We start from the raw sequence: 26,633 nt of genomic DNA, 5'->3' as shown, positions 1-26,633 counted from the left end.
AAATGATACATCAGCAATAACCACTCACACTGAGTACAGCTGCAGGTTCTCAGTCAGCCCTTTCTTTCCTACTCAGAAAAGCATATGTGAATGCCAGTGAGGCCTGCCATTGCTAAGATATCACTGAAATCACTCATTTAGGAAATACCTAATTTACTAAAAACCAAACCAAAAAAATGTAAAGCCTCATCACCAGTGACAAATCTAAGTTCTTCAAAATAGTACCTTCTTTGTCAGTAACAACTGATGTATAATCCCTCTGAACTGACAGACCAGTGAGTTCTTGCCCTCCAGTCCAGGAGGCTATGGTTGACTACAATCGATGACCTGCAGCTGACAGAAGATGCACGCTCTTCAACTTAGTCATTCTACCATAGGCATTTATCTTAAGTCATCAATCCGACAAGTGTACAAAGATGCACCCACAAGGATATCCATTGCATGGAAAGAACAAGGTCCATCATAGATGATTGATTACATAACCTGTCCACTGTCATTATGCTGACAGTGGACAGGTTGGAAGCCAGGTTTGTATGTACATGGGTACCTTGTAAATTAAAGTATCTCATTTTAATATTTTTGTGCACTATCTTGAAACTCTCTCTGGCAATAGCTATGTTTATTCCATAGAACAGAAAGAACATCTGAACAGAAGTTTATGGGAAATTTTATTTCTTGGTTGTTATGTGCATGATTGCTCAAATGGAAGTCTAACAGAAAAACTAGCAATTACAATGCTTTCATCTCCCACTATCTTTCATATGGGTCTTTCACCTCTGACATGGTCAAATACATATTTTAACGGAAAGGTATCGCCTAAGTGTACATTTGGAGAAGAAAATAGTTTTGAGGTTAGCGCTATGAGCGTTCTTAATAAGTGCCAGAGTGAGAGGTCTCAGAAAGGAAAATTAGTGGTTCAAAGTCACCCTTATTATTACTGTGCATGGGGGTCTTGGCAAATTGCTTATCATCTCTGAGCTCAGTGTCCTCACCTGTAAATTGGCCCAGTCCTCACTGTAGGATCATTCAGAGGATCAAATGAGATTTTTGGAGAGCAATTTGTAAACTGAAAATTGCTACACAAATGTAAAATGTCATTGTCACCATCATCACCAGTTGGCAAAGCATTAAGAGATTTTTCTACACTTACTGGTATCTTTATGTGAACCCTGAAGATAGTAAAATTTTATAAACTGAAAGTAATAAAATACGGAGCCCTTTGATATTACCTAATATTCTAATTTAAAAATCATAAATCTAAGTTCTTTCACACTTAGGCTACCTTTTCAAGAAAATTTGCCTTGGCATAATGTCCCTGGTCTCCTGTGGTTAGCACCATTTAAATTGTTCCCTATTCTGTATACCATAGCTTTAGGTTAAAATTTTTAAAATGACATCTTATGTTATTTACCAGCTCAGAGTTTACCTACATATGTGATTTCCATTGACTGGAAAGAGCTGCATTGAATTTGAATGGGCCTAGCAAGAAGCTATAGGGCTGCTGCTGTCTTAGGGATTATGTAGGATTGTACTGGGTCCAGTTCCACCGCCCCTTCAATTCAGAGAGAAAACACAGTAGCAATGAACTCAAAAGTTTTGTTCATACTTCAACTGTGATGGGGAGGCAAGCCTTTCACTACAGTTTTTTCACATGGAGATGAGAATAATGCTGCCTTACCTTCACTCCAGGAATATTTTCAGGGTAAATAAAATAACAGAGAGAGGCTCAAGGTCTTAAATTGGTCTGGGAACAGGTATCGACTAACATAGTCTTGTTTCATGTGTGTTATAATAAATAATGACTATGCCCTCACCATGGGTTTGTCAGTACAGAGCCCTATATTTTATTTGTGGATACAACCGGTTATTTTTTTAGCACAGACTGTTAGTTTATCCTGTGGATATGGATTGTATTAAAATCACACATTGGAAAAAAACATACAGGGAAATGGTCATCTTCTCTAGTAATCAAAGAAGTGTAACTTAATGTAAGTCTGGAATATTATTTCATCCTTACTAAATTAACAAGAAAATAAACCAACAGCCTGCAAAGGCTTTGGTGAGTGCCTGCCCAGCTCTTGGACGTGCAAGGACGAGTGTGGGTGGGTCTGTAGGGTGAAGTGAGTTGGTGCAGCACTTGTCCAAACCATTTGGCAACTTCTATCAAGAGCCAGATGCTGAATGGTCTGTGCTAGAAGCCTAGAGAACAACTGAACGGTTCTTTTCAGCAAGTCACTGTCCTGAGAAAGGGACTGTGGTAGATTTTGTTTAACATAAGAGATATACGCACCAGATGCCATGTGTGCTTCTGGAATGGACCCGGTGTGGACAAACCAGCTGTGAAGGACATTAAGGGGACAGTTGGGGGAATTCAAGTATGGAATGAGTATTAGATTATATTAAGGATTGCTATTAATTTCCTTGGCTGTGATAGTGTTATTTTGCCCGTGTAAGAAAATGTTATTTTTCAGACATACCTCCTGAAATATTTAGGGATGGAATTCCATGATGTCTGTGATTTACGTTAAAATATCTCAGCATTTTAAAATGAATAAAAAGACCCAAAATGTTATGTTACCTAGAAATTCTACTCCTAGGAACTTTTCTAAGGAAATAATGTAATAGTAGAAAAATCTATTAAAGATGTATAAAAATCATTATGCATAATAGCAAAGAGAAAAAACTTCAGTGGCCAAAAGTAGGAAACCTTTGCATTAATTAATTAAATTTAGGTGAACTCAGTAAGCTATGAGCCAGTCACTTAAAAACAATAATTAGGAAAATGATGACAAACTTGGAAAATTACTTAGGATTCAATGCCAATTTAAGAAAAAAATCAGAATATAAAATTGTGGGTATTATTTGCACTTTGTATGCATATAAAAATGTTTAAGGTGGTGGGATTATAGGTGTTTTGTTTTAATTTTCCTTAATGTTATCTTCTCAATAGAAAAAAGTTAATATAAAAAAGTAAGACTAGAAAAGAATAACAAGGGCTGAGTTGGAGGTTTTATAGATTCACCGTCTTGAAGAGCGTCTACAACCACTCAGATTTTTTATCTTTCTTTGGTTAGGGCATTTGGGAGCTCCCGGAGAAAAGGGCTTGACCGGTGTCCAAGGGCCGAGAGGACCACCAGGAAGACCAGGACTGCCCGGTTCCTCCGGACCATCAGGGTGTCCAGGTACCTTGGGAAGAAGCCTGGAACCTTCCCAGACACGTATCTATCTCGTGGTGCATCAGAAAGGACCAGCCTTCACTCAGACCTGGGTTCAGCTCTGGTTTTGCCACTTCCCAGGCCTGTAACTTTGAACTAGTCACCCAAACTTTCCTATTCCTTCCTTACTTGTCAATTGGAGCTAGTCCTCATTCCATCAGTGGTCTAGGAGTAAAATTAGGTCAACACCTATAAAGGGCCTAACAGGGTGCCAGGCACAAAGGGATGACGCTCCTTTCCCGCCCTTCCTAATTTACCTGCCATTCAGGATGCTGGCCTTTTTTCTCCTTTAGACTTAAGGTAAATATCATACATACAGGACAGCAGTGTAATGGCTCCTCTTCCTGATGATTCAGAATAAAGTGAGAGTAGAAATCATAATTGGCAACTTTAATTGCTCAAAAGTGTATTTTTTCCTTCTGAGCTTAAGTGTATTTTTCTCCCTAGAGTCAGGAGGACTACGAAGAAAAAGTAATAAAACAGTGTTCCTGGTTCAAGTATCTCACATAATAACAACATAGATGACCTTCCCAGTTAATGTAACTCATGTGCCACCTGGGTGTCTGCAAAACCTCCCTGTCATCCTCAGGTGATAAAGGAATGCCTGGGCCAATGGGACATCCAGGAGAAACAGGGGACCCTGGACCAAGAGGCCTCATGGGGTATCCAGGGATACCAGGTCTTCCGGGAATAAAAGGTAAATCAAAGAGGAATCCTGGCCCATCAGAAAAATCCAGGCCAATGAGGGCAAATTCATAGTGGCTTTCCAGTGTTGAGTGACATTGCTCCTGGTCATGGCCCTTCCCCACCAATGTCATCAGCCCCTGCCTGTTCTTTCTCACTCAGGGCTCCAGGCAGTGCCCATCTAGCCTTCTGACCTGCCTCCTGTCAAAATGATGGTGATACCATCTCATTTTTCAAGGGCATTTCCCCTAGTGTTTTCCATAATGTTCAGGCCCATTCGTTTATTCTCTCCCCAGATAGTTAAGCTCCTACTATGTCCTAGATTCCAGATACTCAGTACAGAGTTTTGAAGAAAATAGACATGTTTCCTCCTTTATGAAGCTCACAGTTTAGTAGGAGAGACACATATTAAATATATATGTGTAAATAAATATGTATTTACCAGTTGTGATAAGTGGAAGGGAGAGGGAAAAAAGTAAGATGCTATGGCAGAACTAGAATTCATTACCTTTGTTGATGAAGAAACATTTTTCCTGGTTGAATTTTTTGGTCTTTAAAGATGGATTATAATATAGGCCTGGTTAATATAACATAATGTCACAGAATTATACAATTGATTTTTTAAAATATATATTTTATTGATTTTTTACAGAGAGAAAGGGAGAGGGATAGAGAGTTAGAAACATCGATGAAAGAGAAACATCCATCAGCTGCCTCCTGCACACCCCCCCCCCCAACTGGGGATGTGCCCACAACCAAGGTACATGCCCTTGACCGGAATCGAACCTGGGACCCTTCAGTCCGCAGGCCGATGCTCTATCCACTGAGCCAAACCAGTTAGGGCTATACAATTAGTTTTTAACAAATCTCCATGCCTTCTCCCATTCATCTATGGTACTTACTCCTCTGTAGTTCATTGCTTTCATTTTAGATAAAATATTTTTCATTGGTACTTTGTGTGTACCTCTAGCCTAATAATACTTATATTGTATAACACTTATTTGTTTAGAAGTTTTTCTCACCAAGTGATTTTTTAAAAAGCAAGGACTATTTTTATATGCTTGGCACTCAGTAGATACCCAATAAAGGGGGTTATTGTATTTTTAAATTTATGAATAAATTAATAAATGAAGAAATGGATAAGAGAAGAAGGAACATCTGAGCTAGTAGCTATGAAGATGAGGGTTTTCACCTCAATCAACAGTTGAAGGTTCAAGCCTTACTTGATAGATTTCTATAACCAATCTTTCTCTGCCTCCTTCTTCTTTCCCTCCCACTTTTTCCATGATTAACCACTTCTACTGTATTTCCACTTCTTTCTATCCTCCCAGTTCAGTAAAATAGTAAGGATTTTCAAGTGTCTTGGTGCCATAACAATATCCATCCAGTCTGACTAAAATGACAAGGCTCAATCTACTATTATTGATTCTTCCTTCCCTTGAATTCGTTTACATTTATTACATAAGTTCAGTATATGTTATTTTAAACCCTAATTGCTAATGAATTTGATTGAATAAAAAATTAATTGAAGGTAATCTCTAATCACATCATAATTCTGTGCTTTGAAAAAATAAGTTTGTTAAGAAGAGAAAGTGAGGAAATAAATATATCCACCCACATATTCAGTGTGCAGAAGGATGCTGCAGTGTGCCTCCGGACCACGTGGTGGCACTGTTTCACTGTGAACCGCCCATTGCACAGCCAGTCTTTAAAAGAAACAAAACAGTGAAACAGATTCCTAAAAATTAGAACGCTGACCATCTAAATCTATTGTTGCTTTTTATCATGCTGGTATAAAAATGAACCACACTCCAGCAGAAACACTTTGAACTGAGAAACTAAATATTTGAAGTGTGTGTTAGATAAGTCAAGGGGCCCGATTTTCTTGTTTGAATAAACCAGCTGCTGAACTCGAAGTTGTTTGCTCTGCTAGAATGGGCCATATGGATTCTGAGTCCTGCTTGTGTTCAGTCAGATTTAAACTTTAACTTAAACATATGCTGAAAATGGCTTGGTTCCTAGACTTAAATTTCCAAGTGCACATATCCTCTATAAGGAAGACACTCTGTTCCTAGTTGGGTGTTCATAGAGGATTGGCATAATGGGGACCGAAAGACAACTTCGTAGCATGACAGCGACTAATTTGGTTGGGTTATTTTGGTTGGTGGCAAGTAAAATATTTCATAAGAAATAAAATACCTGGGAGTGTCTTTTATCAGCCAAGTAACATTCTCTCTCCTTTTTTACAACTGGAGTGTTCTCCTCCTGCCCACTCCCTACCCTCCCTACTCCCCTCCACGCCCCCCCCCCCAACACTTACAGTTCTAGGGGTGGATGCCTCTTCTGTCAAGTTGGGGATGTTTCTCTTTGATTCCTCATTGTCTCATCCAGCACTTGTCACTAAACACATTTGGGGACTGATGCTCCATGGGTTAAGAGACCATGTCTTATGCCCTTGTGCATTCCTTTAGTAGGGACTAATCTATTTTCTGAATTTTGGAAAAAATGAAATCGTATTTCAGAATCTGTTTTGATAAGTTTTCAACTCTGCTCAACTGTTATTTATATCCATGAAGGTCTCTCTTTCCCAACAGCTTTAACATTAGGGTGACCAGCTGTCTCGGTTTGCCTGGGATCGAGGGGGGGTGTCAGGCTGTGGAATTTCCTGTGTTAGAACTAGGAAAGTCCCCAACAAATAGGTTCCCTATTAAAAGTATAAACCCGTGTAAAGGCTCTTGGAGATAGAATAGTGTTTTTGGCTCTAGGACAGAAGAAAACCTAAGAGGGGAGATTCAGTGACAACATTGTTTGACTGGGAGGCTAGGATGACGATTATGGCTGGAGGCTGGAGTCGAGGTTAGACCCTCTGACTGGAGGGAGACCCCAGCCTGCGAGTGCAGGGAGATGCAGCCTTAAGTGATGGTTGTTAGCAAGAAGCTGTCCACAGAGGTGAATAAAAGTCCTCATTACCAAGGAATGTGCTTTGTTAGCCTAATTGCCTCTCATCTGTACTGTATATATTTTATGCATGAACAACTTTCTGATTTAGAGATGAGATTGATAAAAAGCTTTCAGTAAAAAGGAAAAATTGCCCTTAAAACCCTACCCAGATGTAGCTGCATTCAATTTAGAAAGATAACATTGGGTCAGATAAGGGTCGGACAGTTCAACAATGGCAAGGGCCTGGGATTGTGACAGGCCAGGATCTGGATGTGTTGATGTGACAATGGAGAGTTGGCAGAAGCTGGGGCATTCCACCCCCAGCCAGCTCCCCCAAGCCATCAATCTTGGTGGCTTAACCCGGAGATCAAAACACATGGAAATAGCAAAGTAATCTTGAAATTTATTATCATTTCAGATAGATTGCAGTAAATATCTAGATTTGGCAGATGAGGAAGGTCTGTGTGTTCTTTTGGTACAAACTTGGAACATTGGCTCATAAATAGGAAAGATGATTGGAAAATAAACTAAACCAGAACTGTTAAAAGTGTAAGGAAATAAGATCTTTAAGGAAAGTAAGGGTGTATTCCCAATTTTTTTTTTTTGGGGGGGGGGTGCAAGAGAATATGGCTTATTTGTACCAATCTAAAGTTTATTTTATTTTTTATTATATTTATTGGGATGACATTGGTTAATAAAATTTATATAGGTTTCATGCATACAGTGCTACAACACATCATCTGTATATTGTATTGTGTTTTCCACCCCAAGTCAAGTCTCCTTTCATCACCATTTATCCTTCATTTACCTTCCCCCACCCTAAAGTTTAGATTTTAAAAATAGAATAACTGTTTCAAGTACTGACAATAAATAAAATGGAACCAACTAACTTCTATCTTTTAATAAGTCCACAGAGGACTTGCTTTTATGAACAGATTAATAGTTAGCATTTGAATTATTTATATACAAATGGATACCTCTAACTTCCCCAAATCTTACTACAGATCTATCACAGAAAGGTGAGACATGAAATAGAAATGGTAGTCCACTTCTTTTTAAAGCTTTTTTTCCACCTGTTCAATCCTTCTCCCTCCACATTCCACATTGTCTCATTCACTCATTGGTTTACTCACTCATTCAATGAACATTCATTGAACATTTACTGTGTGTCAGGAGATATGCCAAATATGTATATAGAAAGATTAATAAGATCTGATCTTACATTAAATTAATTTACACCAAATAAACCAGTTATCCAGACCTGATGGTTGTTCAGCATGAGCCTGCCATAGGACATCGAGGGGTTCTCTGTGGGTGTCATAGAGTAGGGATGGGCACTTTCTGTGTGTTAGTCCTGTAAGCTGAGGCTGTTATTATCACAAATCCAAGGGATGTGACCATAAGCTGAGTGAATGGCTGCCTGTGCACTGAGGGGCTTACAGCCTTGGATAAGAATGGGCAGCTACTGGTTGGAAGAACCATTAATGAAAGAGGAAGGTTATCAGGTATGGCCAGGGGCTGAGGAGACGATTCTTTCCCCAAATTAATCATCGGAGCAAGATGTGTGTGAAGCACGTGGCAGAGGGCTCAGTACCTGGAATGTTCTGTACATATTGGTTACCTTCTTTCCTTCTTCTCTCCCTCCTTTTATTCCCTCTACTGCCTTCCTATAAATCTATGTATTTGCCTACTGTAATATAATATACTATATAATATAAACATATTTTAAATACGTAGTTTATATATCTATATATTGATAAATGTATAGTGACAACTTAAGTAAAGCCAGGTCAGCAGATGTCTCCTTAGAGAACTACACTGATGTCCGATAGAAGATTCTGAAAGAAAATGAAGGTGTCAATGAGATCCCATCTACTAGTTAATGCAGAGAATGAAGTTTCAGTGGTCATCCTGAAATGCATTTTGTGTCTGAAAAGAAGCATCAGAATGATTCTCTTTGAAACAAGTGGTTGCAAAGAAAGAGCTGCAGCCAAACCTGACCTTCAGGCCTGATCTTTCTGAGCAGCACAGTTATTTAAAAAAATTAGAGAGGGCATATACTCCCCAGTATGCCACAGGCCCCACCTGTCCTTATTGTCTTAAAACATCTAACCAGATCCTGCAAAAATTAGAATTTAAAGACCCGCTGACCTAGTCGGTTTGACTGAGTGGACAGAGCATTGGCCTGTGGACTGAAGGGTCCCAAGTTCCATTCCGGTCAAGGGCACATGCCTGGGTTGCGGGGCTCGATTCCCAGTGGGAGGAGTGCAGAAGGCAGCCGATCAATGATTCTCTCTCATCATTGATGTTTCTATCTCTCTGTCCATCTCCCTTCCTCTCTGAAATCAATATATATATATATATATATATATATATGAGACTCTGATGGGGTGGAAAGATCCTGAACCTGGGAGGAGGGAGACCTGGGTTTGCTCCCACCCAATCTCTTTCCTCATCTAGGATGATTTTATTGTCATGAAATTGAAAGTCACTGCCTACACCACGATCTAGTAATTGTAGACTGTATTTGGTCAGACAGAAAGATGACCCTGAAATGGTCATCAACTCACAGCAGTACTTTAAAACCAAAGAAATGGGTGTGTTCAGCAGTCTTGGCAGAAAATGTTCATCAAATGAATGTTAAAGAATAACTACTGGCATGGATTCAGCCCTGATAATGGCGTGTAGTCTGTGAGATCTCATGGTTCCCACCTAGAGAATCTGTCCATCTCCATCAGCAGGCCCCCCTCTGAGAGGTGCCTGGGAACCAAGGCCAGTGAAGATCAAGGGCTGGTCTCTTCCCAGGGGTCACAGGCCTGTGATGTGTTGCAGGTCCCTCCGGGTTACCTGGCCTGAATGGCTTGCATGGCTTAAAGGGTCAGAAAGGAACCAAAGGAGCTTCAGGTAAGAGGAAACCCTCTGTGAGAGACTTCCCTGCAATCAGTGGACCTCTGGTAGGTATTTCCTCACTTCTCACAATGTGGGTTGTGAAACAAGGAAACTGGCTTAGCACAGAGACACAATAATGGGACTCCTTTTAGTGCTGAAGATGACTTATATAAAAAGCACACTTGAGAAAACCCAAAGTAAGAAGGGATGGTTGGTAACAGTGCCTTTTGTTGATGTTGCTTGGGGTGATCTCTCTACTAAAATACACTGGGTAATTGCTTAGGTGGGGCAAGATTTCACAATGTTATGAAGAACAAATAAATAGTCCGGATTTCTTTTTGTCTTGTTTTGTTTTAGGTGTAGTATTGCCAAGTACAACCATGTGGGTCTAATTAGCACTTTTAGCATCTCTCAAACAGCCTGCTGCTGAAACAAATTACCTGAACAAATTACTGTTACTTTTGACATAACAAATAGATAATTATTGACAACTGCATTTTAGTTTGTTCCGGTATTTTAATATAATGCACATTTGTTGCATGACTTTCTCAGAAAAATAGCTTACCATCAGACAAGGTTGCTGGAGTCAGACACACAGATTTGAGGGACTGTGGGAAAAGGGTTGAATTGCTGTGCTGCTAGATTTAAGTCTATTGAATCTTTATACAGTTTAGAAGGCCAAGAAGTAAAATTTGGGCCACGTAGGATTCATTTAGTGGCTGTTCTAAATAGTCTGATAAAATGTGTATTCCCTCCAAACAACCAACGATGCTCTGTCTTTTCAATGTGAAAGTTTACAATAATTCTATTTACATGTCAGTTTCCACCTTCCGTTTTAAACCAGTTTATTCATAATTGCTCATTGTTGGATCTCGTCTGTTTTCACTCTTACCATTGTAGAGGTTTGACAATTGGCATTGTCACTGGGTTGTTTTTTTAAATATGGAAAATAATTATAAAGTAGATCAAGCCTATGGTTGACCAGTGTGATGGATTTTAAGAGAGTAAGTGGTCACCTGGGAAACGTATGCAGCCATTTGGGTCACCATTGAAGCTGAGGTTGGTCTCAGCAGAACCAGCTGCTTCCCGGTCACACCCTTACCACTGGGACAAACTGGGAGAAGATACAGTGCTAAAGCTGTCTTCTACATTAAGGTTTGAATGAAATGGGCCCACCCGGCCCAATGGGAATGCCTGGGCTGAAAGGGGAGACAGGTGACCCCGGGAACCCAGGAATTTCTCCTCCAGGCCTTTGTGGAGAAAAAGGCCCGCCAGGCCCTCCAGGTAAGAAGCAGAATGCTTCCCTCCCCCCCCCCTCCCCCATCACCCCGCCTCTCTCCATACTGAAATCAAAATCTCCAAATGTAATGAGGCTCACATCTGGACATGTCCATCCTCAGGGAGACCTGGACCACCTGGTCCTGCAGGTGCCACAGGAGGACCTCCTAAGGGTTATTTTCCTGACCCCGGTCAGCCTGGAGATCAAGGACCTCCTGGCCCCAATGGTCCAAGAGGTACGGGAAAATCCTGGCCAAGGTTGGTGATGCCCCTTTCCTGAGATGCTGCCAGCTCTGTAGGGAGGGAGGACCAGAGAATGGCAGAGGAGAAGCCCCTTAGCAGCCCCATTATTTCGGCAGATGGAAAGGGGGTTGTGGGCATCGGTGGGCTGGCAGGACCATACCCCGGAGAGCCCAGGCCCCTCATTCTTCTGTGTCACTCTATCAGACCACCTCTCTGTGATTCAAACTCTGAGTCAGAGCAAGCCCTTCCCATCACCAGCCCGATGTTGCGTGCGAGGCTATAGCAGGGGCAGGGCTCTCTTCCTGCCTGTGGGTGTCTGCACCTGCCCCCTAAACCTCTGCCACTGGCCCAGAGTGACAGGACCCAGGCCTGGCGTACACACAGAGACAGCTCTCCCTGTGCTGCCGACAGTCCATTTTGCTCCTCTCATCACTTCCTAGGGACAAACCTCAGCAAGGCAGTATTTAACCAAACAGGGTTGGACCAGAGCTGGGCAGGGAATGGGGGAAGAGCGTGGCTCAGTGCAGTGTTTTGCTAAATTCAGATCATCACATTCCTCCTTATCAAAGAGAGACACAAACCGCCATCTTTAAGTGCTAACCATTTTAGTAAAGGTGGGACTACAGTATTATATAATTCTATTTCACTGCAAAAATAAAACAGCATAGTTTTAGTAGAATAAATTTTGGACTCAATTCCTATGTGTAGATACTTGTTTTCAAATATGATTATAACTGAGTGAACATTTCTTTCACATCAGCTAAATTTTCTCATAAGTATATCATTTATTCATCTATGTGTCTATCTGTCTGTCTGTCTGTCTGTCTATCCATCCACCTATCCTCTACCATATTAAAGCAATAGGGTAGCAATGCAAACAAAAGAAATGGCTCTGAAGGAAAGGAAGGCTTTGCTTGGCTTCATTTTGTCCAACGGCCACTGACAAACTACTTACACCATTTCTCAAGCTCCACGAGACCTACTCTCTGTTTCACTTCTGACACTATTGATTTTCTTATTTTTCTAATTCCCTCCATCCCTTGCTTGCAAACCATTAAATTACTTCCCTTACGAAGCTCCCAGGCAGCCAGCACACAGGCTTGTCTTTGAAAGAATCTTTTGCCTCCTCCCTGTGGCCAGGACCCCCCGGGCCTCCAGGGCCCCCTGGGAGCATTGACCTTCTGCAAGGGGATCCAGGAGACTGTGGTCTGCCAGGGCCTCCAGGTCCCCGGGGCCCGCCAGGCCCTCCAGGACCCAAAGGCCTCCCAGGATGTGATGGAAACGATGGCCAGAAAGGTATTAACTCAAGTTGTTCCTTAAGTAGTATGTGAAGGCTTCTGCTATCTTGTCCTGAGGATCTGGAGTACTGGACCACCATGACCTAATTCTTATTTTCTGTTGAATCAGTGGCTATATCACCCAAATGTCCTGCCTTTCCAAAGAGTCCTCAAGTTCTGGTAACTGTTGGACAAGTAAGATGAGAAATACAAGTTCATCTTTAGCCCCTAAAAGCATACTTGGTAATCTCTTAGACCAGAACTGAACAATAGAAATATAACGCCGCTACACGTGTAATTAAATGAAGTAGGAGGAGGTGAGCTTGATTTGCACCATGCAGGACGAGCAGGACTTCGTGGCGGGAGGAGGAGCGGAGACAGCACATGCCAGGCACCGAATGGCTGGCGGGGGAAACGGAGAGTGAGATGGAGAGTGGTGGGGACTCAGATCTGGGAGTCTGTTCCCCAGGCAGCGCAGCATCTTCCCTAATTTTCCTTTACTTGCAGTCCTTTGACTGTCTCCAGAGGAAGTTCAGGATTGCAGGGCTTCTCGCTCTCCTTTAGTTTTGTCTTGATCATGGGACCATTTTCCTGAGTCCCTTTGATGGATTCTGGGGTTTCCTTCACACATAGGCAGTTCTCAGCTTCACAGAAGAAAGTGAGAGACTGCTCTCCATGCTGAGCCAACTTTGCCTAGCACAGTGGTCGGCAAATTCATTAGTCAACAGAGCCAAATATCAACAGTACAACGATTGAAATTTCTTTTGAGAGCCAAAAACCGACTTCTGCGCCTGGGCCACGAAGTTTCAATTGCATTGTACGTGCGTGCCCGCACGTGGTATTTTGTGGAAGAGCTACACTCAAGGGGCCAAAGAGCCGCATGTAGCTCGCAAGCCGCAGTTTGCTGATCACTGGCCTAGCATTTTGTTGGTGTGAACCTCTGAATTCAGTCCATCAAACTGTCACCGCCTGGTATTACTTCGTTCCACTGTCCTTGTTTTTATATGTTCCTTTTAGGACCAATGGGGTTCCCGGGGCCACAGGGGCCACATGGACTTCCAGGGTCACCTGGAGAGAAGGGTGTACCTGGCCCTCCAGGTAGACAAGGGCCCCCTGGGCCTGCAGGTGAGCTTCTGATGCCTCCTCCTCTCCACCCAGCAGCCCACACAGGGCGCTGCACCCGAACACTTCCTCTGACAGTCATCTTTCAGAAGCAATTCTTCCGAAGGCAGCAAATTCTTCTGAGTTCAGTCCTTTTGAAATAAAGGTTGCATTTACTTCAGGCTGCACTACAAAGTCTCCTGTTTGGTAAACTAATATTTATTATTAAAACGGGTAAGTTTGAACACTAGGGGTGGATTTTATACATACTATTTCAACGATGAATCAATCAGTGTTCCCTCACCCAAGAGGCAAAGACTGAGTTGATTATTGTTCTGTGAGGATGGCATAATCAGTTCCTATCTCTGACTTCCCATTGGTTTTGCTAGATGTTTTATTTAATGTTTTCTGTAAAGTGCATCAATGCCTATGAAGTTGAAAGGCTATTTAATTTAAACCCCATAGACAACACGTTTTCATCAGAGTGTCAAAATAAGCCAAGGGGTTGTTGAAAGGGCAAACAGACGTGTGTATTTGAGATGGGCAGAAGTAATATCTCTCAAGATCTTAAATCAATATTATGGTAATGTGGCATCAGTTCAGAATATCTGGCAATCTCCTAAATTAGCACTCTAGTCCAAAGAATAAATAAACTGCACTGCTCTATAGTGGATCATAGTTCAGCATGACAGAGAGCTTATACTCTGACTCCTCTCATATTTCCTTTCTTTACATAAACTGTAAAACTTGGCAAATTAATATGGAATTTTCAGAAGCCTTCAAATAGGCAGAATTTCTATATACATTAAATTGGGGCATATTTTCCATAAAAAATCAACTCAAATTTTATGTTGCGCAAAAGAGCTTCATTTCAGGTTTTTCTAGATATGAAAACTCCATTACTAAATCATAGCTATTCTTGTCAGTAGCACTATGGGCTATTTTTTTTTTATATTTACTGATTTTAGAGAGAGAAGAAAGGAGAGGGAGAGGGAAACATCGATTGGTTGCCTCCCATACATTCCCTAACCAGAGGTTGAACCCGCAACCTAGGTATGTGCCCTGACTGGGAATCGAGCCTGCAACCTTTTGGTACGGGACTGATGCTCCAACCAACTGAGCCACTCGACCAGGACACACTATATGGACTTTTTAATGTCATGCTGCTTGCCTTTGATGCTGTCTTCAATTTATTATTTATGTTCTCAAACAATCTATTTCATGATTGTCCTAATTCATGATTTAAAATCTCTTTCTACCATATGAAAATCATTGTGCGGCCTCGGTTTTTGCCTTTGGATCTCTCCAGGTGACAGAGGTAAGCATTGCTATAAAATGAATAATTTCCTCTAAATCTTATTTCCAGCCATCTTTCTACTTCCATTTTTCACTGCATTTGGGAGTTAAACTTGTTACATTGTTATACGCGGGGTCCTGTAATTATATTGGTCTTAATGCCTTTGCTTGCTCGTTACAGACATATTAACCCCGTATTAGACTGTCCTATGCTGAGCCTCATTGCAGGTTGTCAGGGACTGTGCAAACTCAGCTTCCATAGTTTCAACTCAGTCACAGAGTATGCGGCTTTCTCTGTCAGATGTCATGGTACCCACCAACAGAAGCTTCCTTTAAAAACTCCACAGTGTAAATGCCTAGAACACCCCTGAAATAAGCGGTATCAACAGCATGAAATGATGGGTCCTTAACACCCAGTAAGGGGCTGCAACAAGCCTTTCCTGGGGCACCGGAAGTCCATTTCAAGGAGCAAATTTCTTTGTGTGTTAAAGTGAAAATGCTATTATTCATTTAAACAGTGTTCGTTTAATCCCCCACAATGCAAAAGCAACATATTATTTTATGTCTGGCATTTTCAAAGAGAATGGAGTTTCTCAAAAGAAGGAAAGCAAAGCTGTGAATGCTTGCATTTCTTCCTTCCTGGCACCTGGCATTAACCCCCATGAAAGTTGCCCTGGATACAGATGCCCTATATTATCTCTAGGGTGCTTAAAAGAGATGTCTTGGCCTCTTTCTTTCAGCTTGTGGTTTATTTAAAAAATAAAGAAAAGCAAAATCATAATTTAAAAAAAAATCCTGCTCTTTCAAATGTCGATATTTTAAAATGACAGTTGTATATTTAATGAGTTTTCACTTCAACCCTTTTACTGTCTCTCTGAGACTGTATGTATCAACTCATTTGAAGAAACATCAAAATCCTAAATCTGAAGTCCCTGCCAAATGCATCCCCACACCCCGCTTCCCTTCCCTGCTGCCTCCACTCCTTCACCACTGGTGAGCGACCGGATGACTCAGGGAACACAGGACATAGTCACCAGCATTTCTCTCAACTTGCTCCCAATGGAAGAGACAAGTTTTACATCAAGCTTTCCATACAGTAAAAATGCATCCAGCTCTGTGTTGCTGTGGTTTCATACAATATTCAAAATATTCATTTGGCTAAATTCCCATGTCCTTATAGGGTTCAAATTCGATCTGCACATTCACCACGGTGTAGACTCAAATGATGTGATTGTGGCATTTTCTTGATTTTTCTTGCTGCTTTATCATTGCTGTTCTTAAGACTATTTTGCACATTTGTATGAATTTTAAGAAAACCTGTAAACAGGTTTTAAAATATGCTGCATTCCTTGGCATTTACCATACAGATGTTAAAAGCTCCTAAGGCAATACGGTGTGGTTTGGAGCCGGAACATACTGGATTCTAATCTCGACCCTGCCACGTGCTAGCTCAGACCCGTTCCCCATTTAGCTGAGCCTGAGCTTTCTTTGCAGTGACACCCTAGTAACAGCAGCACATATACACAGGCTGGGAGCATGCAATTGTGAAGCACTGGGCACAGGGCCTTCAGTACATGTTAGCTATTACCATTATTGCTTAGGGTTATTATTTCTTCTTCCTTGTGGATTGTTTGCAGGGGAACTGAATGAAACTTTAGAAAAAAAATGCCTTAAAGATGTGAATGTAGCCAAGAAGAAGAAAGACATTTCAAACCTTTAGAGCAGTGGTTCTCAAAATGAGAGCCCAGGTGGGCACCATCGGCCTCATGGGAACATGTTAGACATGCAGAGGTTGGGCCCGCCCGGTCCTGCTGGCTCAATATTCTGGACTCTAACAGTCTTGCCAGATGATCCAGATGTGCTAGAGTCAGAACTGCAGCTTTGCACTGGTGCTTCTCAGTCTTGACCCACACTGGAATCATCTGGAGAAAAATTGGTGCCTGGGCCCCACCCCCAGAAATTCTTGTTTAATAATTCTAGGTGGGTCCCAGCACTAATACTTTTTAAAAACTCCCCAGCTGGGTTTATCGGACAACCAAGCTTGTGGGCACTGCCCAGGCTACATCCTGTACCAATTCAACTGGAATTTCTGGGGCGGGATACAGGCATCAGTATTTTATAACTGCCCTGGATAATTCCAATGTTAAAAGTCATGCTTTGGTACCTATATTAATCCCAAAGTTTTCTTTCTCTGAGTAGCAGATACTATGGAACCCCTCCTGGCTGCAAAGTAGAGTGATGAATTAGACAGATATTAAGCTGAGCGTTAGGAATACACCAATACCTCTCCCAACACCACCTGTGGCTGGGTCCCCAGTAAAAAGTGGCCCAAAGATTGGAAATCTTGTGAAGTTCACCAAATTATTGCTGATTCAACCAACCTTCATTATTTCATACTTTTTTTTTTTTTTTTTTGCTTCCTAAAGGAGATCCCATTCACTTATTTAATTATTCAGTCAGTCAGTCATTCAACAAAATGCTTTCTGGAGCTTACAAGGGCTGTCAAATATTCTCGATAAGTGTAGTGTCAGGAGCCCGTCTAACTTGAGATGGCAGAAGGGCTTGTTCATAAGCATTTGAATTCATCACACAAGTGGCAATTCCAATTTCAGGCGAACCAGGGCCACCTGCAGATTTGGATGCCTGTCCCCGAATCCCGGGGCTTCCTGGGGTACCAGGCCCAAGAGGACCAGAAGGAGCCATGGGGCCCCCCGGAATGAGAGGCCCTCCGGGAGCAGGTAGGAGCCTGACACTGTTCATTATTGGTATATACATATTGCTGACGTGAAAACTCAGTGTTTTGCCATGTAGAGTTTTTGTTTGTTTGTTTTTTGAGCCTAAACAGCTAGTGCGGATGAAGTAATGAAAATTTCCTTCCCCTTGTATATTTTTTCTACATTAATCCAAAGGCTTAATCATATACTAATTGGGTCGTCTTGCCCCTTCCATTTTTATGTTGAAATTCTACTTAAGTCTTCTATATTTGGGCAGCTTGTGGACATGAGGTTTTGAAACTTCTTAGCACAACAGAGTAGATGCTCTGTTCAATGTCATTAATAGCTGTTGACTTGATTTTTCAATGAAGAACAACTGAATTTGGGCCCCCTGGAGCAGAAACAGCATACAAGCAGGGAGAAGGAGGTGTATCCTTGGAGGAGCAAGAGGGAGAGATGAGGGAGGTTCACTCTAATTATGGCAATGACTGCATTGTATATTTAATTGATCTGAGCATTGCTCAGTCCTTGTCAGGGTAGCAGGATCCTTATTTAGGGATTTAAAGTAAACCATTCCTTTGAAAAGTGTCCTCCAAATCATTTATTTTCTCTTCTCATATCTCCCCCGCATTGGGTAACTTACTAAGCGATTAGGGAGTCGGGGCTGGTCTTCGGGTGGTCACTGATCTTTTCGGACCCATTGGCAGTGCCCCTTGATTCTAGAAACCTGTGTGCAAATGATCCTAAGAGACACAAGGCCATTACAATCTCATTTCCCCCACCACCCAGCTGTGGTTTTAGCTCTTTTTGTTTTAGGGCCAAAGGAATTGAGAGTAGGAATTTGGCACCACCTGCTTTTCTCCCAGGTAGTGGAGGGCCCCTGATGTCCCCTCCGTTGGAGTCTGAATAGTTCTGGGGTGGTGTCCGCTTTGGAGACTTCCTGGGAGTGGGGGCGGGGGGGGGTGCTGTTGTTTGTACTTGCTGCGCTGCATCTGTGTTTGTGCACTAAGTTAACTGGTGTCCACTGGAGCCACTTTCTCTGAGAGCCCACAAGCCCTGGGAATTGGCAGGCACTTCTCCTCTTTGCTTTGGCTCTCAGCGCATGGATAAAGCTCTTAGTCAGGCAGGGTAACTCATCTCTCAAACTGCTTTTAAAACCAAGCTGCCTTGTTGTATATATAATGAGATCTGCCCCCCAAACTTTACAAAATAACTTCCAAGCAGAAGGTAGAGCCTATGATGGGGCTCTGCAAATTCAGTTCACGAAATGCTTCCAGACTCTTACTACTCTTCAGAAAGTAGTAGGTGTGGGCAATACAGATGTGGGTAAGATGTTCTTTCCTGCCCCCGCCCCAGGGTCTCACAGCCTCATGGCAGATATGTCCAGCAGAGCATAAGTCATACTCAATGATGGGAGATAATAATTTGTGTTTTAAAGGAGTTTCAAGGAAAAGGCATTATGAGAATGAGACCAGGAGTGGTGAATCCTGTGTGGAGATTGTAGGACTGCTAAGACCCCAGCAAGGGGTAGCATTTGAGCGGAGCTTTGGAAAAAGATTGGGCTTAGAAGAACCAGAATTGTCCAACAGGGAGACGCAGGAGCACAGATGGGGGAAGGTTGGCCTAACAACCTGATAACAAAGAGCCAGCTCCATCCTTTCCACTCAAAGTATGGTCACACCCCAGACCTACTGAATTAGAATCTGCATTTTAACAAGATCTCCAAAATATTGCAAGTTCATTCAAGTTTGAGAAACCCTAACTATATTATATGAATGCTGTCCTTAAAATTCAGTTAAGAGTGACACCTTCCCTGTGGCTCAGTCCTACCTGTAGGTTAAAGTCACCTACGGGGCTTACAAAAGGCTCATGTCTGGGCCTCATCCCAGGGCAATAAAATGCAGAGGGAAGCAGAGCCCGAGTGTCAGGGTTTTAAGAAAGCTCCCCAGATGGCCGTGGCAGGCAGCCAAGGTTGAGACCCATTGCTTCATGGTGGCTTTGGAAAATAACCAAGGAAAGTAACCGAGAAGAAAAAAAATCATCTGGGCAAATTCTGTACACTTTTAACTTAGTAGCGATCTTGGGCACATACGAGTTTCTCGCTTCATAGTGAGCTTCTGACAGAGGCCGACAGGCTCTGGGCCCAGGTGTGCTCACCTGTCATCTCCAGTTCCTCCCCGTGGGGTCAGATGGGCTCACCCAGCCGCAGGTGACCACAGAGGTCCTTCTCTGGCTTCCTGTGCCCTCCCCTTATTGATGCCACCGACGCTGCCTGCTGGCCATGGGAATACCCCAAGGCCACAGTTGTGCCACAGAATGTGCTTATGTTAAATCAGGGCTGCCCCACTCCATAGCCCAGCTTCCTCCTGTGTACCCACTTACAAGCCATGCTTTCTTCTGGGCTCCCCTTCTTTGATGGGGGCCCCTGGCCCCGCAAGGTTGGCTGTGAAGATCAGTTGCCACTAGGAAGTCCCACCTCTGCTTAAAATGACATTGTTAGTTTCCTCCCGTTTTCCCTTCAAATCTTTCTCATTGCTGAGCCGATGAAACCAGGCACATAACCAAGTGTTGCAGCTGAGATCTACATAGAAAAAAACCTACCTGCTCTTTCCTGCCCCAGTGAGCGTAGGTCACAGCCACACTAAGCATCACTCGGGTGTGTTAAGGGGCCTCCACCTTGGAAAGTCTAGTGCTTTTCTCTTCACACGTCTCTGATCTACAGCTTCTCCTTCCCGGGTGGCTTCAAAGGCTGAGGCTCCTGGTGACAAATACAAGGCGTTTTCCATTGTGGTTGGAGCTGTTACTGCCTAATGGACATGCCCATATCCTGTTGAGGTGTGTTTCTCTTCAAGTCACGTGTGACCCTCTCAGCGGAGGTAATCCGTTGAACACTGGAGGGCTCTTAGATGTCATTTTATTTTTTAAAGCAAGTTCCAGGTAGAGAATAAGTCCAGGTAGTGGAAAGCTCTGGGCACACAACTTGGGCTAGCAAAAGTCTTCCTTCCTGTCTTCGGAAATGTCACCCACCTGACTATTACTCCGTCTTCCCTAATGGGAGCGAAGCCACATGATAACATCTGGTGAGAGAACTCTTCTCCCAGACCCACAGAGATCTCATTCACTCGACATCTCAGGGGGAACGCCCTTGATCTCTTCCATGAGCAGCCTGGTCGCTGGCTTGTCTTATCAGCACATGGGCAGCCCCTTCCAGAGAGCACAGTGGCCACTTGTTGGAATCATCTCGTTGGGTGGAGAGAGAAAGGATGCTCCGAGTTCAATAGGGTTAAGGTTAGGGTTAGGATTAGGGCCCTGTGTCCCGCTCCCCGCCCCCCAGAACAGATATGTTCTTTGAAGATAGCTGATTTGTGGCAGAGAGAGAGGAGAGAGAGAGAAGAAAAGAGGAAGAGAGAAGTAGGGAGGTAGAGAGGTTCAGAGAGAGTGAGGGGGAGAGGAAAAGAGGAAGGAAGAATAATTAGAGACTGGAAGCCTTGAGAGGGCTAGTAAATTGGGGAACTATGGCTATTAGGGAACAAGGACCATGTCTGCTACTCTGAGCAAAGGGCTTTGTGGCAATGAATTGATGTATTGGCCCAAAGTAAGCAAATACTTAAAGAACCCTTCGAGTACCAATGTGACTGTGCCAAGTCCCCCAGTGTACGCCAAGGAGTGCACCTGAGCTCTGTGCCTTGTCATGAAGGAGATGGCTGATGGTACAGCCTCTGGACTTGCCAACCTGGGCCCCTTTCCCGACCACGAGTGACCGGCTCTGCAGCAGTCCTGAGCCTCAGTCTCCCCACTGGTAGTCTGGCACATGAGAGTACCTGGGCACATGGCTGCTGTCAAGGCTGAATTAGATCATCCACCCAACAGGATTGTTGTGGTACTTAGCACTTTATAAACACTCAAAAAAACCTATGCAAAAAAATTGCTGTTCTTATCTGGCTCCAAATTTAACTTGACCTCTAACTGAATCCTATTAAATTTCATTCATTCCTTCATCCAGGCTTTTTAAAAAAATCAGTATTAAGATAATATTTAATGGTAAAACCCATACATGTTTAATGTAAAAAAGAATAAAAGGTCAGATATATAAGAATATGAAGAACATGGGAAAACTCTCAACCCCTCCCTGGTCTGGCTCCAGATCCTGCCTCTGCCCGTTATGCGCTCTTTGGCCTTGATTAGCAAGTTGATTGGCCTCTCAGAGCCTCAGTCACCCCAGTGCCAAGCGGAGAGAGTATTCACTGGAAGGGTGAAATGAGCTGGCAGTTCAGGAGGAACAGGCGTACACACAGTGAGTGCTGCGGCCAGCAGGTGTCACATGGTTCTCACACCGCCATCGTGGACTTTGTGCAGGGTGCAAAGGAGAGCCCGGGCTGGATGGCAGGAGGGGCAAGGATGGCATCCCAGGGCCTCCCGGGCCTCCGGGACACAGAGGTGACACGGGAGAAACCGGCTGCCCTGGAGCACCAGGTAAAGAGTTTCAGTTTCTCGTCTTTCTTCTGACAAGCAGATCTGAGCACTGGGTATGGGATCCCCAGCTCTCAGGCAGCTTTCCAAGCTGGTCTGTGAAAAGCATTGGTCTTAGATACCAACTCACCAGGTGTCAGGGAGATGGAAACAGCAAGAACAAACCAGGAGGTATCCCCACGTTCTGACTCTTACCCTCCCTACAAAGGAGCCAAGGCCCTGTCTCCAGGCCAGTCTTTTCCCAAAGCACTGTCCCTTATCACAAAAGGCTCAGCCATCTCAGAGGCCCCATGTGCCTAGGTAAGCCTGGCGCCTGCCATGGGGCCACCTTTGAGAGGCTGTTCTGAGGATCCTGGGATGAAGGAGGGTTCTCACCCTCGCTTTACCTGGCCTCTGGTTTTCTGAGTTCACTTCATCTGACTGTACAGCCATCAATAAATGTATATAGCATACCCGGCTCCTTCCTAAGGAAAACGTTTGGGAGTGGGCATTGTGTGAGGGGAGAGAGAAGACTCTTCAGGACAGAAATGTGAAATGCAATGCACCAGGATAAATATTAGGCTCCAGGGGCCTAAAGACCACAGGGGCGAGGAGGAGCCCCTTCCACCAGAAGGAGCCCCACCTGAAGCCGCAGCTCAGCCTGGGCCTGTGGCTGCCATGTGGACATGCAGCCCCCTGTCTCCTACACTCTGCTTTTCAAGCCCAAGACCTCACCTTAGAAACCCTGATGGGTCAAACAAGACCCGGGAGCAGGCCTGATCCAGTCCACAGCTACAACTTTGCAAACTCGTGTGTGCAGTGCAAATGGCTCAGAGAGATGGAGGGTCTTCCAGAAACAAGTTTTAAAAAGACAACATTTTGGTTGTAAAGTCAAACTTCACCTTTCGCTCTTGGCAATTAGAAATTGCCATAGGCTTCTTCAGTCGGTCAGTCCCTGAGGGGTGCCAGAGGGGACAGGCCCTGCTCACATGCTGCAGGCCTCATTGTTTCCCACCTGCCACTGAGGATTTTGGAACTAGGCCTTCCTCCCACCTCCCCCCTTATAAAAGATCAAAAGTCCAACATGCGGCTCCCAAGCCTTTGTCCTTCTTAGAATGGGACTGATGATATGCCAGAACCATGAGACAGGTTCTGGAAGTTGGGAAAGACCAACTTTTCCCCCGCCACATACAAGCAAAAGAATATTTAGAAAGTCACAGAATGTGAGCAGTGGAGGAAGTGAGCCAGCTGGGCTGCATGGGCGCAGGAAACAAGTTAAAGAGGCAAAAGAAGGGCCCTAGGGGCTTAGGAGAAAGCAAAGAGGCACACGTGCCTAAAGGGAGAAGGTGCAGGCCCCTCTAGAGAGAGACTGCGAGAGCAGGCCAGGGAGACCAACTTTGAGAACCACCTTTTTGGCCAGGCAGGTGCCTGGTCCAGGCTGGAACAGCTGGCAGATCACACATGGGTGTGCCATTACCCTGTTGTAGTTCTTTCTCTCAGCGCCCATCACTTTCTAACATATTTCACACTTCACCTCTTTATTATGCATATTGTTTGTCATTTCTCCAGGTAGAGTGTAAGCACAGGGGGTTTTGTCTGTTTTGTTTTTATGCTAACACAGCCCAAGGCCTGGAGGTTGCTTGGAGTACATACTTGCTGAGTGAGCGGTGTGTACAGATCGCAGGGGTGTGAGGGAGCACTCCTGTAGTGGGCCCTGCCATGCTCCTCTCTCGGGTCTGAGTGCCTATTGATGCACTGCACAGAGGTGCTCAGAAATGTTTGTGAAACTGAATCCCCTAAATGGCCTTCATTTTTTTTCCTTTATTCCTCCAGGCCCCCCTGGGCCCATTGGGGATCCTGGGCCCAAAGGGGTCGGCCCTGGATACCTCAGTGGCTTCCTCCTGGTTCTCCACAGTCAGACGGATGGAGAGCCCACCTGCCCCATGGGCATGCCCAGGCTCTGGACGGGCTACAGTCTGCTATACGTGGAAGGACAGGAGAGAGCACACAATCAGGACCTCGGTACGTACAGAGCACTGGTCGCCCGTGTGCATTGCCTGAAAGTAAACCTGTCGGGTTAATTTTATGAATTCAAGAATATCAAGTGATTACTCATGTTCTTTGGGATTTCTTTCTCTTTTTTATACTGCCATGCTAATCCTCAATGAAGTCTATTAAATCTGTGATCCTGTGATGTGCCAAAGGGATCATTCTGGCTACCGTTATTATTATCTGGCTGGTTATTAGTTTTTCAAAACTTATGGTTAATAAATGAGATGTAACTCTGATATAAAATGGGATTTTTCATTTCCCCATGTGAATTATTTGAATGTAAGTGGTGTATTGGCAGCATCCCGATGCTTGGATGGTATGGCGTTCACCAGCACCACCTCCCCGCCCCACTCCAACTGAGTTTGAGGGTCATCCTTGGTACTTGTCAGTTTTCAATAGCAGATTTGTGAGACTGACTTCAAGCCAAGAGTTTAGGCACCCGGGTGCTGGCAAACGCTGCCATTCCCAGATAATGAAGGTTGGGGTGGGGGGCACAGGAGGGAGATGCCTGCAGGAATGGGTGATGGTGGGGTGAGTTTTGTCACTGCTCTCACTGAGCCTGACCCCTCACTGGGCTGTTACGGTCAAAGGGTGCAGGCCTGGAGGTGGCAGCTACTGACATGTCCCTCTCCATGTCTCCCTGGGGTTCAGCCATGGCCTTTCCCATCAGAGGGGCCGGGGAGAGGAAATAAGTTCATATCTGACTGTGTTTGCTTCTCTCCTTTCTGCCACCAGTCTCTGTCTTGCCTGGCCTCGCCAGCAGTCTCACATCTCTGTCCTGGTCAAGCCAGAGCGTACATTGCAAAGCTCTGCAGAGCTATTGGGAGAAAATCCAAGCCCCTTAACCAGACAGACAGAGCCTGCATGCTGTCCGGTTGACCTCTGGTTGAGAGAGAGAGACACAAACAGACCTCCTCTCCGCCCTGAACATCTGAGATCCCCGAGCTCCATGCTCCCTCCGCATCTTGACCCTCTTTACTCTGTATCTTCTTTGAATGGTCTTCACCATCTCCAACCCTTTGTTATTCAGGTCCTGTTATTCCGGTTAGCCTTCCCGTAAGTCCTGGCCCACAGTTCTCATCCATAGGGCTTGTCACTCCCTGTTTTCATGGCCTGTGCACTCCTCCAGCCTCCCACCAGGCCAGGCCAGGAGCCTGGGGAAGAGAGGTGTGCTTGTGGCTCTCCCTCCCGCACCGGGCTGAGTGCTCGGCTCAGGAGTGATGCATGGCTGTGGGAATGAGGGCTGGCCCGCGGGACCAGGGAGGTGGCAGAAATGGTCAGGCCCACACCCACTTTCGTCAGCCCAGAAGCAGACTTTGTCCAGGGCCTCCATGTGCCCAGACCATACGTCTATACACGGCACGTGCAGGAGGGTCGCTGGGCATGCCAGGGCAGGTGGCTCAGATGCCAAGCTGTCTCTTCTCTTTCCCAAGGTCTGGCGGGGTCCTGCCTCCCGGTGTTTAGCACACTGCCCTTTGCCTACTGCAACATCCATCAAGTGTGCCAATACGCCCGGAGAAACGACAGGTCCTACTGGCTGGCCAGCGCCGCGCCCCTGCCCATGATGCCGCTGTCGGAGGAGGACATCCGCCCCTACATCAGCCGCTGTGCTGTGTGCGAGGCCCCAGCTCAGGCAGTGGCGCTGCACAGCCAGGACCAGTCCGTGCCCCCGTGCCCGCGGGCCTGGCGGAGCCTCTGGATCGGGTACTCCTTCCTCATGGTGAGTCCCCGCACCCCGCGGTCTTGTCACAGCCTCTGCTGTCCCCTCTGCACAGTAATTCTGTGGACTCCGGGCACATGGGCAGCAGCAGGACATGCGGTCATTTTTCCTCACTGTCAGTTACGTTTTTTTATTCTACTTGGGTAGCGTTTAGAAGCTGGAGATGATTCAGGCATCGGTGAGAATGGTTGAATTTTGTGTGCACCCAACTCGTCTCCACTGCACTTCCCCTCAGCAGAACTAGTCTGGTTTTTGAGGAATCATTTCAGAAAAAATGAGAAAGTCAGGGCCAGATCTCAGCATGTCCCCGACTGGGTCTGGGGTTGTCTGTGTGTGTCTGAGACCTAATTCTCTTGTTGTCCTGGTAGCACACAGGTGCTGGGGACCAAGGAGGAGGGCAGGCCCTCATGTCACCCGGCAGCTGCCTGGAAGATTTCCGAGCAGCTCCCTTCCTCGAATGCCAAGGCCGGCAGGGAACTTGCCACTTCTTTGCAAACGAGTACAGCTTCTGGCTGACGGCGGTCAAACCACACTTGCAATTTTCTGCAGCACCATCGCCAGAAACCTTAAAGGAAAGCCAAGCCCAGCGCCAGAAAATCAGCAGGTGTCAGGTCTGCATGAAGGTTAGCTAGAGAACTCAGGACTCGCCCACGTGCCACTGAGAGACACTCCCCAGGGGCTCAGTGGTCCCAGGCCGTGCTGAGATTTAATGGTGCTCATTTCCGACTCCCGTGATAGCGGTTCGTTCTGTTTGATTGTGTTTATTCCCACAGTA

General features: G+C 44.7%; 1 protein-coding gene across 1 annotated transcript in view; it reads left to right on the top strand.

Annotated features, from left to right (window-relative positions):
* Positions 1-26,633, top strand: part of COL4A4 (collagen type IV alpha 4 chain) — a 111,354-nt gene extending 84,721 nt beyond the window's left edge. The window contains exons 36-47 of the mRNA XM_080667257.1: positions 3,075-3,182; positions 3,805-3,912; positions 9,672-9,743; positions 10,884-11,012; positions 11,129-11,242; positions 12,390-12,545; positions 13,544-13,651; positions 17,536-17,661; positions 21,994-22,110; positions 23,920-24,108; positions 25,572-25,858; positions 26,227-26,633. Coding sequence (XP_080523383.1) covers positions 3,075-3,182; positions 3,805-3,912; positions 9,672-9,743; positions 10,884-11,012; positions 11,129-11,242; positions 12,390-12,545; positions 13,544-13,651; positions 17,536-17,661; positions 21,994-22,110; positions 23,920-24,108; positions 25,572-25,858; positions 26,227-26,490 — 1,778 coding nt within the window. The 3' untranslated portion in view covers positions 26,491-26,633. The remainder of the gene's footprint in view (positions 1-3,074; positions 3,183-3,804; positions 3,913-9,671; positions 9,744-10,883; positions 11,013-11,128; positions 11,243-12,389; positions 12,546-13,543; positions 13,652-17,535; positions 17,662-21,993; positions 22,111-23,919; positions 24,109-25,571; positions 25,859-26,226) is intronic.

The sequence above is a fragment of the Plecotus auritus genome (assembly GCF_963455305.1).
Source record: "Plecotus auritus genome assembly, chromosome: 5".
NCBI lineage: Eukaryota > Metazoa > Chordata > Mammalia > Chiroptera > Vespertilionidae > Plecotus > Plecotus auritus.
Note: the sequence above shows the minus strand (reverse complement) of the source record. Positions and strands in the feature narration are given on the sequence as shown.